This window comes from Aspergillus brunneoviolaceus, assembly GCF_003184695.1.
Source record: "Aspergillus brunneoviolaceus CBS 621.78 unplaced genomic scaffold BO95scaffold_12, whole genome shotgun sequence".
NCBI classification, from domain to species: Eukaryota; Fungi; Ascomycota; class Eurotiomycetes; order Eurotiales; family Aspergillaceae; genus Aspergillus; species Aspergillus brunneoviolaceus.
In genome coordinates this window covers 422256-438870 of record NW_020290742.1, presented here as the reverse complement: position 1 = coordinate 438870, position 16615 = coordinate 422256, and the positions used below count along the sequence as shown (strand labels likewise).

The following is a 16615-nucleotide window of genomic DNA, read 5'->3' as shown; positions in this document are numbered from 1 at the left end:
CGGCCTCGAATGCTTTTGTCTAACTAGAGACATCATCTCTACTACCGAACCAGCTATGGATATCATCTGGCGGGACACTTGTTCCGCCGCGCTGTACGAGGAGGCCTGTTTGGCACGGGTCTTCAACTCTCGCCGCCCTGACCAGCATCCAGCGGCTATTGTGCGTGCTAGAACAGAGTCCGACATCATTGAAGCAGTTCAGCTAGTGCGCAATTCGAACCTGCAGGTCGCTGTCCGCTCTGGCGGCCACTCATTCCCGGCTTGGAGCCTTCGCGAGAATTCTCTCCTGATCGACCTTGGCGACTACCGTGAAGTCGAGGTTGATGCAGAAAGAAAAGAAGCCTGGATATCTTCTGGGATGAAAAGTGACATAGACTTGCAGTTGATGAAGGACCATGGACTGATGCTGGGTGCGGGTCATCACCCCGGTGTTGGAATCGGGGGTTACTTGCTCCAGGGAGGGCTATCCTGGAATTGCAGGGTAGGTCTTTCAATCTCCTCTACCAATTGTTTGATGAGGGCTTATGCCTGACGAGGCCTAGAACTGGGGTTGGGCTTGTGAGAGGGTCAGGGCTGTTGATGTGGTCACGGCAGATGGGAGTCTGGTCCGTTGCTCTGCGGAAGAGAACAGGGACTTGTTCTGGGCTGCGCGGGGAGCTGGGCCTTGTAAGTGTTTCTGATTGCAGAGTTTCCAACTAGCTCAGACCTGATAAGGATGCACCAGATTTCCCCGGCATTGCCACCCGGTTTCTTGTGCAGCTTCTCCCTGCACCCATGGTCTTCCGTTCGTCCGGGTACATATATCCCAAAAATAGGTATACAGAGGCCTTTAATTGGATCCTTGCTCTCACACCTGCTTTTGACAAAGACACGGAAATCATGGCCGTCTGCCGGTATCCTGACGGTATCGACGAGACCTGCTTTACAGTGTACTTTATCACAATGAAGGACAGTGTGGACGCGGCTTGGAGCGCCTTGCTGCCCGCACAACAAACCCGTCCGGAGGGCACAATTCAAGAGTGGTTCTGTCGAGAGGATAGCCTCGAGCAGGAATACGCGAACGAAGTTAGCGCTTACCCGGGAGATCGTCGCTGGGTGGTGGATAATGCCTTCATCGAGAACGAGGCAGATTTGGCTGCTGTGCTGGAGCAGATCTGTCTGTCACTGCCAGACAGGCGGTTTGTTGTGCTTTGGTATCCGCTGGCCCCGCAGAGTCGTCGTCGATTGTCAGACATGGCTTTCAGTCTGCAATCGGATCACTACGTTGGTACATACGCCATTTACGAGAGCGAAAGCGATGATGAGAGGTGCCGTTCATGGATCCAAGACACAGCAGAAAAGCTGGAGCCATTTCGTGTCGGCTCTTTCTCCGGCGAAGCCGACTTTCAAGCTCGGGTTGTTAAATGCTGGGCCGACAAGGACTTCGAAAGATTGAATCAAGTACGACAAAGATGGGACCCTGAGGGACGCTTCTGTGGACCATTGGCCGGCGTGGATGCGTAAGGATAGGTTGGTAGTACTATTAGTAGTCCTCTGTACGTCATGGTTCAGCAATAGCCAGAGTCATACAAATTGGCCCAAAAAGCATACTTCTATACGAGCGGAGAGGAATTGGGCCAAAGCTTAATCATAACTTGCAGGGTAAGATATAAAGACATCCTTCTACCGAAGGGTTTGTTTAGACTCAACAGCACAAAGATTCCTAAATATCAATGCTCCTGTCTTGACTTGACGTGACTTTCAAAAATTGAAATACATTTGCCTACGATCATCGCCAAAATGAAGCTCTGCAGCACAGGCTTGATGTTTATCTCGATCTTGTTCACAGCGAGCCATGCTGCACCTGTGGATCGGTATGTACACTACCCCTTCCAACCCCCTGCCTTTGTGCATGCGGGTAATTTTGCCGACCTGGTGAATAGGGCTGCCCGCTCTGTGGATGTGACGTCTAAATACGATCGTGCTGTGGATGTCTCATCGAATTATGACCGTGCTGTGGATGTCACATCGAACTATGACCGAGCTGTGGATATGACTGCCAACTATGATCGTGCCGTGGATATGACTGCGAACTACGACCGGGCTTTGATAAGTTCTAAGTATGACTAAAACAAGCTGCAGACGCGGTGGGATGGCTGCGAGCCCATGGGATGCAAAGCAGGGATACTGGTGAAGGGAATGGGCTTTCCATGATTACTAGTTATAAGACTATTTAAGGATTATTTCATCCCAAGGAGTCGACAGTCTGTTAGTGTTCTTATGTATGATGGTGTTTGACAAATGAGGTATTCTTCGGTCGTGTACTGCAAAGAACAGGCGATGATAATGTGGTAGGCAACCAAGCCTCTAACGACAGATTATTCATTCAACAGGTACGGATATATTGCATGTGAATAATCTTACAGTCGTAAACTCTTTGGTTAGCAAATGACCTATCTAGCTCTGTATCACTTTGGCAGGGATTAATTTGATATGATCCTCATAGAGGTGATTGGCTGTTGGCAGTAATGCTGGATTGTAAGCACATAGATCGCTACACAGAAAAGGTCAGTTTATATTACAATAAACCTTACTCAGGCCCTTGGAAGTATCCTTGTTTTGACCGCCTGACGCAATGGACTTTCAAAGATTGTATCAATCTCATCCACCCTTCACTTGAGCATCAGTCTAACTCAACATCGGATAAAGCCTCGCCTTTACACAGCGCAGCTGCAGATTCTCTTAAACATGCTTCTCTCCTTGTTTGTATTGTTGATTCTCTTAGGCTCACACTTGCTCCGGGTGCAACGAAAGCAAAGTGACCAGAGACCATTCAGTGAAACATTCAACCACAAGATAGAGCAGCTCCTAGAGCACTTTAGTATCCCGGGACTCGCCATTTCTGTTGTGCAAGATGACGAGATCTTGGCGAGGGTGTGTACTTGCCAACACCATAGACGCTTAACGTTGACTGATCATCCATAGGGCTACGGAATGTCTGACATCGAGACCTCGCAAGCAGTGTCCGAACACACGCTATTCTTAGCTGGAAGCACAACCAAAGCCTTCACCGCTGCTGCAGTTTCGCTTCTGGTAGACGATAACCACCATTACCCCAACATCCAGTGGACCACTCCCGTTCATTCCATCATCCCGGAAGACTTCGTCATGATCGACCCCTGGTATACGGCCCATGTCACCGTGACAGATATGCTCTCTCATCGCTCAGGTCTACCACGCCATGACTGGCTGCTGCTGACCAATCTGACTCAGCAACAGATTGTCCAGAGGATCCGATACCTGCCACTGACAGCTGAAATCCGCACCAAGTTCCAATACAGCAATCTCATGTATATCACCGCCGCTCACATGATCGAGTCCGTGTCCGGTCACTCGTTGCCGTCGGTCTTGACTGAAAGGATCTGGGCCCCGCTGAACATGTCGGAAACCTATCTTTCGTTGACCGATGCCCAGCGCGCAGGAAGGAACATTTCGCAGGGTTATTACCTTGATATTAACGGCAAGCTGGTGTCAACCCAGCATGTTAGTATGAGAAGTTCGCGTGGCGCAGGGAATATCCTCTCTTCCGTTGCGGATTACGCCAAATGGATTTCGACTCTCCTACGCAGGGGGCCCCCGTTGTCTGAAGCGGCCTACCGCACTCTCTTCGGTGCTCACAGCATCGCTGCCAGGGAACCAGTCCCGCCATTTGTATCACCGACACTATACGGGATGGGCTGGGTGGCACAGACGTACCGCGGTGAAACCGTGATCCAGCACGCTGGATCCCAGTACGGGTTCGGGTCTCTGGTGGTCCTTCTACCGAAGCGCAAACTGGGAGTCGTGATCATGGGCAACAACATGCGTGGGACCAATGCAGCTGCTGATATCATTGCTTTTGATATCATAGATGATGTCCTCGATTCTCCCAGAGATGAACGCTTCGATTGGCGAAGAAGGTCTGTGACTGACCACCCATATGATTGTGTAACGTGGCATGATTAACTGTCTTTTCTCCATGCTCTTGATTGATTAGAGCCGATGAACGGTTAGCAGCCGACACGCTCACCAACGACACTTTTCGTCAGTTATATCCAGTTCTCCCGGATCCGCCCCAACCCTACCCGCTCAATATTTCTGCGTATGAGGGGGTATACGTACATGCGGCGTACCCCAACCTGACCATATCGAGTGATTGTAGTGAAACGGCAGGTGGAAATTTTTACGAGAATGGGACAGGTGCAAAGCTCTGTGCATTTCTGGTTGAACCAGGGGATTATTTCCCCAAGCCGCTGTCGCTGGAGATGTACCATGTTAGTGGTAACTCTTGGGTTCTGGTTATTACTATAGCTGGGGCCATGTCTGCAGCCCGGGTGGAATTCAGGTTCGATGCTGACGGACATAGAGTGAGCCACATGGGTGCTGAGGTTGAATCGGCCATGGCGCGAATTGGGGAGAAGATTTGGTGGGCGCATATTTGATGTCACTGGCAGGACTGGAAAGAGCTGATTGACTATGACTATGACAACGTGTCACGGTAGCATTCTCCTAGCATTAGTTGATTGCCTGTCAGTCTTCAACAAAGTCCATGTAAATTTAGATGCTATGACCTTCATCTTAGCCAGACCTCTCTATTACTACTATTCTTCGGCTACACTCGAGCACCAATCGTAGACATCAGCGTTCATTAGTACGAACATAAATCGTATCCACTGTAAACCTCATCATCCCTTGAACTACAGTCATGAACCTTCCATCCTGCTCATCTTTTGCAGGACACGTACCTTGAATCTAACAATCTGTTGATTGATACTATTTACAATGGAACGGCCAGATTTTGAAACTCTTCACTCACTTCTTGAGGAGATTAAAGCCTCCCTTGCAACTTATGAAGCTACACGTTCGAATCTAGCACGAAATCAGGCTCTCGAGCAAGCGGTAAAACTGACAATAGCTCTTGAAAGCCCCAAAGATGCGGTCTTCAAGCTCTTTCTGTCGGTGAGTACTACACCTGCAACTTACCATAGCCCAAAGCTGAGAAAGAACTCCCAGCCCACCCAAGCGATGGCCGTCAAAGTCGCGCATGACCTCGGTATCTTCTCGATTCTGACAGGCTCCGAGACGGCCATCTCTTGCCAGGATTTGGCAGATCGGAGTGGTGCGCACCCGCTGCTGGTCGGTCCGTCATCCCTACCATGTCCATCTTCTGTCACCTACACGCGTGGCTCGTGACCCCATCCCTCGTTCCAGTCAGGTCTGATGAGCGTGTTCACAGAACGTATCATGCGAGTTATCGTGGCAATGGGCTTTGCGAACGAGCAGGGACCCGGACAGTACCGTGCGACCCTACTCTCGAAGGAGATGACGGGCAAGAAATCTGGGATCGTGGACACGCTGTACGCCATGGCGTCCTCCACCATCGTGTCTGCACTAACCCTGTCCCACCCAGCTTCCTTGTTCTGGCCCCAGCCATCCTCCAAACCCCGGCCTTCCTCCGCGACACGCACTACCAGAACCCGGAGGACCATTCCGCTGGCCCGATCCAGTACACGTACCACACGCCGATGAACAGCTTCGAATGGCTCGCCACTGACAAGACCGCGCATGCACGGTTCCACGCCTATGTGGAGGGTGTGCGCGAGGGCCAGCCGGACTGGGTGGACTGGTTCCCTGTGAAGGCGAGGATCCTGGACGGATGCGTCGCCAGCGCCAGCGACCCGCTGATTGTGGATGTCGCCGCCGGCAGTGGGCGGGATATGTTGGCATTTCAGAGGAAGTTCCCCGACGTCGCGGGTCGAATCATCATCCAGGATCTTCCGGCTGTGTTCCAGGACGTTCATGGCCAGGATCTCGGGCTGGAGAAGGTCGAGCACGATGTTTTCGAGCCGCAGCCTGTCGTTGGTAAGTTAACCTCCTGTCCACCTCCGAGCCTTGTGCGTACATCTGCTGATGTATGCTGGTAGGCGCGCGGGTCTACTATCTCAGATTCATTCTGCATGAGTTCTCGGATGATAACTGCCGAAGGATCCTGAGGAATATTACCAGGGTGATGACAAGAGGATACTCGAAGGTCTTGATCGAGGAGTTCCTCCTCCCGGATGAGCATGCTGGCCTTTTACATTCTCTGGTGGATATGATTCTGATGGTCTTTGGGCCGGGGATTGTGCGCACGCAGACGCGTTGGGTCGCGCTTCTTGAGTCTGTGGGCCTTTCTGTCAACCTCGTGGCGCATCCGGACGGGGATGGGCCGTCTATCATCGAGGCTGAATTGGTGAATGTGGAGTCGGAGTGAGTGGGCTGGTGGGGACTCGTTGCGTAGTCTACTCTGAGGATTTCAGGAGACATATGAAACACGTTCCAGCCAGATTTCGAAGGCGTTAACATGTCAACATCGTACATCCATTTTGATGCTCTACCATTGCAACGATCGCTACTTGGATTTGCTCAGTTTTGAGGTGGCCACAGGGAGAACATTGCTCAATAAGAGTGATCTGCTGTGAAGATGACAATCTTCGGTCCTACGGGCAAATTTGATCAGGCGCAGCATCCGTGCATGGCGGCTCAGAGAGCTCCAAAGAATCTGCAAGTTTGGTAGGTTCTGTGTCAATCTCGTGTGCCTTCGAGTACTGCGCGATGGGCTCCAGCTTCCGGCACTTATGCCATACGCTGAAGTCCGGGTAGCTGAGAGCGCGACCCTTGACCCAGCTCCTCGTCACGACCCCGACATCGCCGTTGCATTGGATCACTTGTCGCAACATGTCGATGCAGTGGTCTGGATGTATGTCAGAATTAGATAGCAAGGGGCAAAAGGGACAGCAATGCCATACCTACATGCAGTCGCAGCGTCTCATTCGAATCGTTGAACTCTGCCGGTCTGTTCTCCAGCTGAGAGTAGTAGTCGTAGTACGTGTACTGTCGAACTAGATTGACGCAGTGGAGCTGATCCACGTGTTAGTTTGAGGTATCTGGACAGATGCGCATGAGAGCTTGTAGATGTGAAGCTGAGGGGGGCGCAACCTGATGGAACACCTCGATCCCACCCGCATACCCGTTCCCCTCGGTTTCGGCCACTTTCACCTGGGTCAGCGGTTTGTTGAGCCGGAACATGTCCTCTGCTGTGATCTCAAGTTGCGCCACTAGAAATCATCAGTATAGAGACGGAGACAACGGACGCAAAGAGAAGATACTGTGAGTGATGTGGCCCCATGCCGCGTCCAGGTGTGGGTTGGGGGCCCCTTTGTATGGATTTGTGTCGAAGAGGCTTCCTTGGAAGCGGACATCCTCATATTCCACGAGGTGTGTGAAAGGGGCTATATATTGTTACTATGATTAGCGGTGTTTGTTAAGAGGGCGATGCACCTACAATATGCTGATACCTGTTCTGCACACTTACGGCCGGTAGGAGAGGATCGGTTGAGTCTCAAGGCTGAGATTAGCAAGGAGAAAGAGAGGAGGAAAAACAGGAGATGCAATGCCCAGAGCCAGTGCGCAGTTCGAACATGAAGATGATGTGGGTGGGGTATGTCAAAGTGGTCTAAGAGAGGATCACTGTCGTCAGTCATCGGGTCCTCTATTGAGCCCTTAGGGTGAAGTGGGATGGACTCCATTCTGGCTGATCAGCATACTCGAGCTATGAGGAGGGTGAGTATATCAACTCCGCGGACTACCTCCCCACACATATTATGCCCAATATTTAGAAGATATGTGCTATCATTTGATAGGTATCACGAAGGACTTGTTGTCTTATGACGATCTACCTAGTAATGACTGCAGGCATATCACTCCGGCATGGGTCTGTTTATCGGTGACCAATCAATCGATAGCTCTTAGCTTTCTCCTGTTTCTAACAGAGTGATCTTTTCTTCTCTCATAAAGAATGTCATCGAAATACAGGTGCGACCGTAGTCGGTGTGTGCTAATTAGTTATGGACGAAGAAGAGCCTTCTACGAAGAACTCTCGGTATGAGGATGGATAATTAATAAGTTTGTAGGTTCACAGAAGTCTGGTATCAGGATTCTGTCCCTGAACATGTGTAGTTAATTGCATGAGAACAGATAAACATGTTGCAGCCCCAGAAGCATATTGTTATCAGAATCCGGGGGCTATTGTATTAGCAGGCATATCTTGGGCGAGATGAGGAGATAATGCAGTAAGCTGGCTGCACTTGCAGGGTAGGTAGATAGTCTTCTATATCTCGGATGTGATCGGATGGCCTGGTTGCTATGCACAAGTAGATATTCATAGTAAATGAATAAAAAAGTACCTCATGATTCAACCCCGCACGGAATGCTCGCTCCGGGCCGCGCTGGCGCTGGTGGGCGGGGGAAAATTCCCCCGATGCTAGCCGAATCCACCAAACTTATCCGCTTTGAACCTCTCCGGGCTCCGGGCTGTTCTCCTGTTCTTCACATGGTTAACTTACTGTATCACATAACTTACTCCGTACTCTCACATACTGTGAACAGTATGGCTCCTCCTCCCATCCACATCCTTGGACTCGGGAGCATCGGGACCTTCATCGCTCATTCGCTACGCTCCTTGCCCGCACGTCCGCCCGTGACCTTGCTCCTACATCGACCTGGCTTGTACGGTCAGTTCTTAGCCCGTGAGGGCAAACTCCGCGTCCAGATTGGGGAGTCTGGCCCCTCGGCCGAACAGAATGGGTTCGAGGTCGAGCTTCTGGGGAAGAGCCAAGACTCCGCCCACCAACAATCCACCGACCCCATAAAATGCGTGGTCGTCACCGTCAAGGCTTCATCGACCATCGCCGCTCTACAATCGATCCAGCACCGGCTCAACCACCAGTCCACCGTCTGTCTCCTCCAGAATGGCCTGGGACAGATCGAGCAGCTGAACGACCAGCTCTTCCCCAACCCACACACCCGCCCCACCTACATCTCCGGCATCATGCGTCTCGGTGTCTATCTACGATCGCCCTTTGACGCGGTGCTGGCGGGCATGACCGGCTCCGTTACCGTGGGGACCGTCCCAGGCGGCAACAATAGCAATAACAACACATCCCCGTCCACCCGCTACCTACTAGATCGACTAACCGAGTCGCCCATCCTGCAATGCACCGAATCCCCCTGGGCGGACCTCTTCCAGGCCCAACTGCTCAAGCTGTCCGCCAACTGCGTGATCAACCCGTTGACGGCGGTGCTGGACGTGCGCAACGGCGCCCTCCTCGACAACCTCGAGGTCCTGCCCCTGCAGCGCCAGCTCCTCCAGGAGGTCTCGCGGGTCTTCCAGCGGCTGCCCGCCCTGCGCGACCGCCCCGACGCGCAGCAGCAGTTCGCCTTCCCCTCGCTGGAGGCCTCGCTGATCAGTGTCATCCAGCAGACGGCGAGCAACTCGAGCAGCATGCGCGAGGATCTGCGCAAGGGCCGCGCGACCGAGATCGAGTTCATCAACGGCTGGGTGGTGCAGCAGGGCGAGGCCTTGGGGGTGGATTGCTCGGCCAACCGCATGCTGCGGCAGCTCATTCGGGCCAAGAGCAATTCGGCCGGGACGGAGAAGTAGCGGATTTCCGCTCGGAGAGACAAGGCTTGGCCGGAGTATCGGTGTGCAGTGTATCACCTTCGCGTGGGCATTTTCGAAGGTTTGGTCCTGCAAATGGCTGCGCGAAAGACAGGATCTACGATGTGCGGTGGAGCTATTCTTAGGAGCAAGCTGGGCGGTGTACCCTTGACGAAGCAAGTAAGCAGAGACCCTACATGCAGATGTTGTGCATGATCATGCCATGAATGAACTGGCTGTAGGCAGGATATAACAGTTGTCAGCGGAGGTTGACCGGCGGATGTACTCCGAGTAGATAAAACAACTGTGAACACAGCACAACCAAAAAAGAAAGAGAAGAAAAGAAAAACAGAAAAACGGAAAAAGAAAGGAAAAGAAAAAGAAAAAGAGAGCCAAAAAGACTTGGCATGGCAGTGGATTTTACAACCCAACCAGGAAGAAAAAGGGGGATAAATGATTGGGCAGCCATGATCTCCAGGCAGCACCTGGCACCCTCCCTTACCGCCTTCCGTACAAAGCACTAGCCGCCCCACCAGGCGGGGCAGATTCCGAATCGATAGTTTCAGAATTGGTCGCCACTCTGAGGAATTTTCCATCGACAGCCGCAAGCAGAGGGCCCTCTCACGTGGCAACCTGGAGCCATTCGGAAGTTCCGAACTTGGCCTCGAGGTCGCGGTTGTCTGCAAGTGCGCGAGAAGACAGACACAGATGCGCAACACGCAGAGAGCGTTCGCTCTGCCTGAGTTGTCTCGGGTATACGGCAAGTGATTGCGACTGGGATACTAATCATTAAGAAGGATCAGGAAGATTCGTGATGACGGATGTGACAACAATGAGAGAATACGATTCCACACGACTAATCAATGCATGCCAGTTGAGTGTCTTACTCACCCCCCGTGCTGACGTCATGGCGGCATTGGCCCGCTGTCGGCCAATGGGGGCCAGACCACTGCTGCCTCGATGCCTGAGGCACCAGATGCAAGCATCACATCACCGCAATCATTTCATCTGCTCCATTCAGTGCATCTGCTGCTCAATGGATGAAACAAACGGTCAATTGGAAACTTCACTAGTACCACTAGTACCTCTCATCTATCGGTGTGTGCTGGAGCTGAGATCAACGAGGTGTGCTGGTTCTGGGTTCGGCAATGCCAACTACTCCCGGAAGCCGTTAAATGTGGGGCGAGGGCAGCTGGACGGATAAGTCGGAATGGTGCACTGCGCCTGATTCATGGATCTGGTCAAGGCAAAAAAAAAAGGCTGAATGTCCCTTTTTTTTTTTCTCTCTCTCTCTTCCTTGGGTTTAATTGTAATAATATTATGCCGTCTGGTCCCTGGAGCTTGTTTCTCTTTCCAGGTTTTCCACTTTTCAATCAAGCCTCTGGTGGCCATTCCACTCCCACCTTCGTGTCTCCTCTCTTCCTCTCTCCCTCTCGCCTCCATCTCCCGCCCCTTCTGAGTCGAACTATCAAGTATGTCTGCCTTCGACAAAGAGCTCGAGATGGCGGAAGCCGACGCCCGCCCTCACACCAAAGAGGAAGACCTGCGGAGGTCTTCTGAGAATCCAGACCGGCCGAGTTCCTCCGGCTCGGCTTCTTCCGGCTCGAGCAGCTCCATCGACTATAATCCCCAGATTCACCGGCTCCAGTCCCGGAATACCGAAGTTGACCTCGAGCGCCTCCGCACGGGGACCTCCCATGCGCTGAGTCGCATCGAGACCCAACGTCTTCAGCATGCCCTGACCGTGGGTGAAAGTGTCAAGTCGCGACCATCTCGAGGCCCGTTGCCGGCGTTCGGCGGGGGCAAGCCCTACCCTCCTCCTCTCCCCGCCCGTGAAGACTATGTCGTCGAATTCGACGGGCCTGCCGACCCTCTATACCCTCAGAATTGGCCCTTGATGCGAAAGTAAGTCTTCTCATGCATTGCTTCTAATGGTACATTGTCCGGTAGCCAAAGGATGGATGGCTAACTGCCTTCCTTCTCCCCGTCTAGAGTATACATCAGTGCCATCCTCGCGTTTACCAGTATCTGCTCCACCTTTGACTCGGCCGTCTTCAGCGGTTCCAGCACCAATGTCGCGAAGCACTTCCATGTTGGTCTCGAAGTGGCCACCCTGTCGAGTTCGCTGTACATCATCGGATACGCCTCGGGTCCGCTGATCTGGGCCCCGCTGTCGGAGTTGAAGGGTCGTAAGCTTCCGATCGTCGTCGCGATGTTAGGGTTCGGGATCTTCAACACGGCCGTCGCCGTCGCCAAGGATCTCCAAACCCTCATGATCTGTCGGTTCTTCTGCGGTATCTTCGGCAGTTCCCCATTGGCGGTCGTGGCGGCGATTTTCTCCGACATGTACGACAACCGCACGCGCGGGGTGGCCATCGCCATGTTCTCTGGCACGGTGTTCCTGGGCCCCCTGCTGGCGCCGTTCATCTCAGGCTTCATCAACGCCTCCTATCTCGGCTGGCGCTGGACCGCCTACATCCCCGCGTTCATGGGCTACGCGGCCTTTGTGCTGAACGTCTTCTTCCTGCGCGAATCGTACCCGCCGGTGATCCTGGTCTCCAAGGCCTCGGAGCTGCGCCGCCGCACGAAGAACTGGGGCATCCACGCCAAGCAGGAGGAGATCGAGGTGGACCTGCGGGAACTGGTGATCAACAACTTCTCGCGCCCGCTGCGCCTGCTCATCAACGAGCCCCTGATCCTGGCGGTGACCATCTACCTCAGCTTCATCTACGGGCTGCTGTACTGCTTCCTGACGGCGTACACGCTCGTGTTCCAGGGGGTGTACCACATGGAGGCCGGCGTCAGCGGGCTGCCGCTGTTCGGCATGGTGGTGGGGCTCATCATCGCGGCCGGGTACATCATCTGGAGCTCGCGCGGGTACAGCCGCCGGCTGGACGCCAACGGCGGCGTGCCCGTCCCCGAGTGGCGGCTGCCCCCCGTCATCGTCGGCGGTGCCCTCTTCGCCGCGGGACTGTTCTGGTTCGGCTGGGCGGGCTACACCGGCCGCGTCCACTGGATCGTGCCCACGCTGAGCGGCCTGTTCACCGGCTTCGGGCTGCTGATCATCTTCATCCAGCTCTTCAACTACCTCATCGACACCTACCTCATGTTCGCCGCCTCCGCCATCGCCGCCAACACCTTCTGTCGATCCATGGTCGCCGCCAGCTTCCCGCTGTTCTCGCGCCAGATGTTCAACAACATGGGCATCGAGTGGGCCTCGACCCTGCTGGGCTGCGTGGCTGCGATTCTGGTCCCCATCCCCGTGGGCTTCTACTTCTTCGGGCGGAGATTGCGGATGAAGAGCAAGTTTGCGCCGTTCTACGAGAAGGCGCAGGAGTCGCATGCGCCCGATGAGGATGACCATGTGCTGGAGGGGGAGAACGGGGCCGCCCACTAAGGGTTGCGCTGCACGTGGATGACGGAGGGAAGGACAGACACTATTATACCGCATTGTATATGTAATGATAATTCTTAGTGACGTGGAGCGTTCTTGTCATGGCATTTGCATTGGCATTCTGCAGGGTTAGCATAAAAGTTGGGAGTGAACATTGAGTATCTTTTCATATATGTCTATGCAGTGGGAGTTGGTTGGTTTGATGTAGTGTCAAGAAAGGGTCGCTATCGTGGAATCGAGATAAGGTGGTTTGGCTGTTTTGTCGTTCAACCTGTAAGCTAGACTGCAGGATATGGTGGTTGAAATGTTGGCACATTATATAATCAAGGTGCTGTGGTCTAGTGGTATGACGTCACGTTGTGGCCGTGCCAGCCCCGGTTCGATTCCGGGCAGCGCCACTTTCTTTTTTGCGCTCTTTTTACCGTGTCGGGGGTTTTGCCTTTGGCATAAGATAGTTGGGGAGTCTCATGATAATCTGATGCCAAGACGCAACAAGCATCACTTCCCCCATGCCAGCAGGTGCAATCGAACCACACCCAGACCTCAAGCTTCAGGCCACCGAGGGTGTCCCTTGCAGCGTGAGTTCCACTCAGCACAGGCAGCATCACGTGCCCCGACCGGTGCCTGGCCGGTCCACCCGAGCTCAGGCCAATCACAGTCCTCTCTTGCTCAGGGTCTTCAGGCAACAGCCGGGCGCTGAGGCCTCAGGCTAGCGATCGGCCTAGCGGCGGGGACCAAACAGGCAAGTAGCTGCTTTGCTTCATAGCTTCTTCGTCGCTCCACCCTCGCTTTATAACCATGTACATCTCCTTCAATCCTTTCGCTTGTGCCATCTCTATCCTCTCCTTTGATTCTCACACCATCTCCAGTGTTGATAAACTTTGGTCTCAGGCTCATCTTCCCCTATTCCAGACACATTGTGACCCGCAAGACCTTGTATTCGCAACCGAGCCAAATATCGTTGGTCGGCGAGCTCACTCACCACTCTTTCCCCTGCACATTCGGGTCCCTTTCACTGCCCTCTCATAACCATGACAAAACTACCTCTAGACGGCTTGGTCATCGCCGTAGGCGGGACTTTCCCCGGCTACAAACAAGGTGCGAATGCCCCGATCATACGCCAGTCTCGTTTCCAATTGTCCGGGTTGCAACAGACTAACTCTCACAGCCGACCTCACTTCCATCATCAAGAAACAGGGAGCTGAGTTCAGTGCGGCCATCACCGAGACCTTGACCCACCTGATCACAACCCCCAAAGAAGTTGCCAACCAGAGCCGCAAATGTGAGTCCATCCCCGAAAGCCGGCCCAACGGACAGTCCCGCGGGGAAGCTTGGAGCGTTACACAATCTGGCAGGTGACTGCTGCCTGGACGCCCTACTGACTCTTCCCTCCCTAGACACGCAGGCATGCAAGGTTCCGTACTGCAACATCGTCTCGCTGGATTGGCTCATCGACTCAGAAACGGCCGGCAAGAGACTGGCGGAGAAGGACTTTCTTCTGGACAACGCGAGCAACAAAGCCAAGACCGATGGTGAAGAGACCAAGAAGAAGCGCACGCTGGAGCAGGCGCTGGGGGTCAACGAGGATGGGACGACTAAGAAGCTCAAGAATGCGCAGAAGGCTGGGACAAAGGCGCTGAACATCCCTGTGGATGATGAGTGCTCGCTTCGACGTTCGTGATCCATCTTTGCTGGTGAGAGTGGTGTCAAGAGCTGACAGATTTGCTTAGGCTCTCATAAAGTGTACATCGACCCGGAGTCAACCATCTGGGATGCCACCCTGAACCAGACCAGCGCAACCAACAACAATAACAAGTTCTACCGCATTCAGCTTCTCACCAACCCTACCCAGACGGAGTTCATGACCTGGACCCACTGGGGCCGAGTCGGAGAGAGTGGCCAACATGCCCTGTTGGGTAATGGGTCCCTTGCCCGCGCCGAGGCCGAGTTCCAGAAGAAGTTCAAGGACAAATCGGGCCTCACGTGGGAGAAGCGGCTGGAACCACCCAAGAACAACAAGTATACATTCATCGAGCGTAACTACGAAGAGAATTCGGAGGATGAGGATGAGGATGACGCGCCCGCGGCCAAGAAGAAGGTCGAAAAGAAGCCCAAGGTGGAGGTCAAGAGTGCTCTGCCCGTGCAGGTGCAGGACTTGATGGCGTTCATCTTCAACCAGGAATTCTTCTTGTCCACCATGGCTGCCATGTCGTACGATGCGAAGAAGCTGCCCCTGGGCAAATTGAGCAAGCGTACCCTTCAAACAGGTTTCCAGGCGTTGAAGGATTTGTCAGAACTTGTGACCGACCCGGCGTTGGCAGCCTCCAAGTACGGGATGAGTTTTCAGGGCGCCGCGGAGTACCTCAGCAACAAATACTTCACTACAATCCCCCACGTCTTTGGACGCAATAGGCCGCCTGTTCTCACCCAGGGTGATCTTCTGAAGAGAGAAATTGAGCTGCTGGAGACGTTGACGGATATGGAGGTTGCGAACAATATCATGAAGGACGCGGAGGACGCGGAGATGATCCACCAGCTCGATCGCCAGTTCCAGGGCTTGGGAATGAATGAGATGACACCATGTAGGTTCAGCACACGGGTTGGAAGTTGACTATTATTGACCATATTCAGTGGCCCGTACCTCAACCGAGTTCCAAGAGCTGGAAACCTACCTTGTGCGGTCGCGTGGTGCATCTCACAGTGTGGGCCTTAATGTGAGCTCAAGACATGTCATACCGAGATCAAGACTAAGCTAATCTCCCTCACAGGTCATCAACATCTTCCGTATCGAGCGCCAAGGCGAGAACGACCGCTTCAACTCCTCCCGTTTTGCCAAGATTAAGAACGGCGACCGCCGCCTCCTGTGGCACGGATCTCGCAGCACCAACTTCGGTGGTATCCTGAGTCAAGGTCTGCGCATCGCGCCCCCCGAAGCTCCTGTCAACGGGTACATGTTCGGCAAGGGCGTCTACCTGGCGGATATGTCGACCAAGTCGGCCAACTACTGCTGCGCCTACGGCAGTGGCAACAAGGGTCTATTGCTGCTGTGCGATGCGGAGCTGGGCGACCCCATGCTCGAGCTGGAGCACGGCAACTTCAACGCGGGCGAAGACGCCGCAAAGCAGAACAAGATCGCGACCCTGGGTCGGGGCCGGTCGATCCCCGCGGGCTGGAAGGATGCGGGCTGCGTCCATCCCAGCCTGGCCGGGGTCAAGATGCCGGACACGGCGCACGGGGCGGCGATTCGGAATGCGGCGTCGCTCATGTACAACGAGTACATTGTGTATGATGTCGCACAGATCCGGCAGCGGTATCTTTTCCATGTGGATATGCGGTAGGCTGGTTTTACTTCGGCGCAATGGGTAGTGGTATTAGCGGGGCGCAAGGGCATTTGCTGGTAGTCGCTTGATGGTGTTTCAACGAAGGGTTATTTCATTTCGATCCGCGCATATTTGTGCTATTAGCATGACGATGTATTTTATTTGACGAATCTCTTTTTCTTTTCTACAATCCATCGCAACTCGATGAGGCAGACAGTAATGACATTCTTTGTGAAGTTGGGGTAAGCCAGTGGCCGGACAGAGGGCTGTAGATGCTGGCAATTTAGGTTGGTAATGCCTGGTTGCATGTCGATTATTCTCCCCTGAGAGCTGGGTTCTCCAAGCAGCAACTCAAGCTCAGTAAAGGTCTGGAAGATGCAACCAGCACAGCCACCAGTCAAAGTA

General features: G+C 53.6%; 8 protein-coding genes and 1 non-coding gene across 9 annotated transcripts; 8 read left to right on the top strand and 1 right to left on the bottom strand.

Annotated features, from left to right (window-relative positions):
* Positions 1-55: 55 nt before the first annotated feature.
* BO95DRAFT_356063 (FAD-binding oxidoreductase) lies at positions 56-1503 on the top strand (the record flags this gene model as incomplete). The annotated part of the gene is made up of 3 exons (XM_025582285.1): positions 56-481; positions 543-666; positions 725-1503. The coding sequence occupies 3 exons, from the start codon at positions 56-58 to the stop codon at positions 1501-1503; spliced, it is 1329 nt and encodes a 442-aa protein (XP_025445435.1).
* Positions 1504-1779: 276 nt separating this feature from the next.
* BO95DRAFT_429124 (uncharacterized protein) lies at positions 1780-2109 on the top strand (the record flags this gene model as incomplete). Its single annotated transcript, XM_025584878.1, has 1 exon — positions 1780-2109. One exon carries the CDS (start codon positions 1780-1782, stop codon positions 2107-2109), a length of 330 nt encoding a protein of 109 aa, XP_025445434.1.
* A 618-nt stretch (positions 2110-2727) lies between these two features.
* Positions 2728-4460, top strand: BO95DRAFT_356106 (putative penicillin-binding protein; the record flags this gene model as incomplete). Its single annotated transcript, XM_025582287.1, has 3 exons — positions 2728-2913; positions 2965-3938; positions 4016-4460. The coding sequence occupies 3 exons, from the start codon at positions 2728-2730 to the stop codon at positions 4458-4460; spliced, it is 1605 nt and encodes a 534-aa protein (XP_025445433.1).
* Positions 4461-4800: 340 nt separating this feature from the next.
* BO95DRAFT_512039 (S-adenosyl-L-methionine-dependent methyltransferase) lies at positions 4801-6271 on the top strand (the record flags this gene model as incomplete). The annotated part of the gene is made up of 5 exons (XM_025591488.1): positions 4801-4977; positions 5032-5158; positions 5255-5375; positions 5429-5880; positions 5943-6271. The coding sequence occupies 5 exons, from the start codon at positions 4801-4803 to the stop codon at positions 6269-6271; spliced, it is 1206 nt and encodes a 401-aa protein (XP_025445432.1).
* Positions 6272-6497: 226 nt separating this feature from the next.
* On the bottom strand, positions 6498-7586 carry BO95DRAFT_512038 (oxidase ustYa family protein; the record flags this gene model as incomplete). The annotated part of the gene is made up of 5 exons (XM_025591487.1): positions 6498-6751; positions 6807-6918; positions 6997-7115; positions 7167-7289; positions 7373-7586. The coding sequence occupies 5 exons, from the start codon at positions 7584-7586 to the stop codon at positions 6498-6500; spliced, it is 822 nt and encodes a 273-aa protein (XP_025445431.1).
* An 810-nt stretch (positions 7587-8396) lies between these two features.
* On the top strand, positions 8397-9823 carry BO95DRAFT_440003 (ketopantoate reductase family protein). The gene has a single exon (XM_025585854.1). It carries the CDS (start codon positions 8447-8449, stop codon positions 9497-9499), a length of 1053 nt encoding a protein of 350 aa, XP_025445430.1. The 5' UTR covers positions 8397-8446; the 3' UTR covers positions 9500-9823.
* Positions 9824-10970: 1147 nt separating this feature from the next.
* Positions 10971-13221, top strand: BO95DRAFT_512036 (MFS transporter; the record flags this gene model as incomplete). Its single annotated transcript, XM_025591486.1, has 2 exons — positions 10971-11401; positions 11489-13221. The coding sequence occupies 2 exons, from the start codon at positions 10971-10973 to the stop codon at positions 12891-12893; spliced, it is 1836 nt and encodes a 611-aa protein (XP_025445429.1). The 3' UTR covers positions 12894-13221.
* On the top strand, positions 13218-13288 carry BO95DRAFT_t71. Its single transcript has one exon. It is a non-coding gene; the product is annotated as a tRNA-His (tRNA).
* Positions 13289-13699: 411 nt separating this feature from the next.
* On the top strand, positions 13700-16377 carry BO95DRAFT_407505 (putative poly(ADP)-ribose polymerase PARP). Its single transcript, XM_025584072.1, has 6 exons — positions 13700-13988; positions 14059-14172; positions 14288-14563; positions 14621-15472; positions 15522-15604; positions 15659-16377. The coding sequence occupies exons 1-6, from the start codon at positions 13922-13924 to the stop codon at positions 16226-16228; spliced, it is 1962 nt and encodes a 653-aa protein (XP_025445428.1). The 5' UTR covers positions 13700-13921; the 3' UTR covers positions 16229-16377.
* The last annotated feature ends 238 nt before the right edge of the window (positions 16378-16615 follow it).

Bases quoted from the DNA above. Each gene is read 5' to 3' on its own strand.
- BO95DRAFT_440003 (XM_025585854.1), top strand. From the start codon at position 8,447: ATGGCTCCTCCTCCCATCCACATCCTTGGACTCGGGAGCATCGGGACC.
- BO95DRAFT_407505 (XM_025584072.1), top strand. From the start codon at position 13,922: ATGACAAAACTACCTCTAGACGGCTTGGTCATCGCCGTAGGCGGGACT. The intron at 13,989-14,058 runs GTGCGAATGCCC...TAACTCTCACAG, and splicing joins TTTCCCCGGCTACAAACAAG to CCGACCTCACTTCCATCATC. The intron at 14,173-14,287 runs GTGAGTCCATCC...TTCCCTCCCTAG, and splicing joins TGCCAACCAGAGCCGCAAAT to ACACGCAGGCATGCAAGGTT.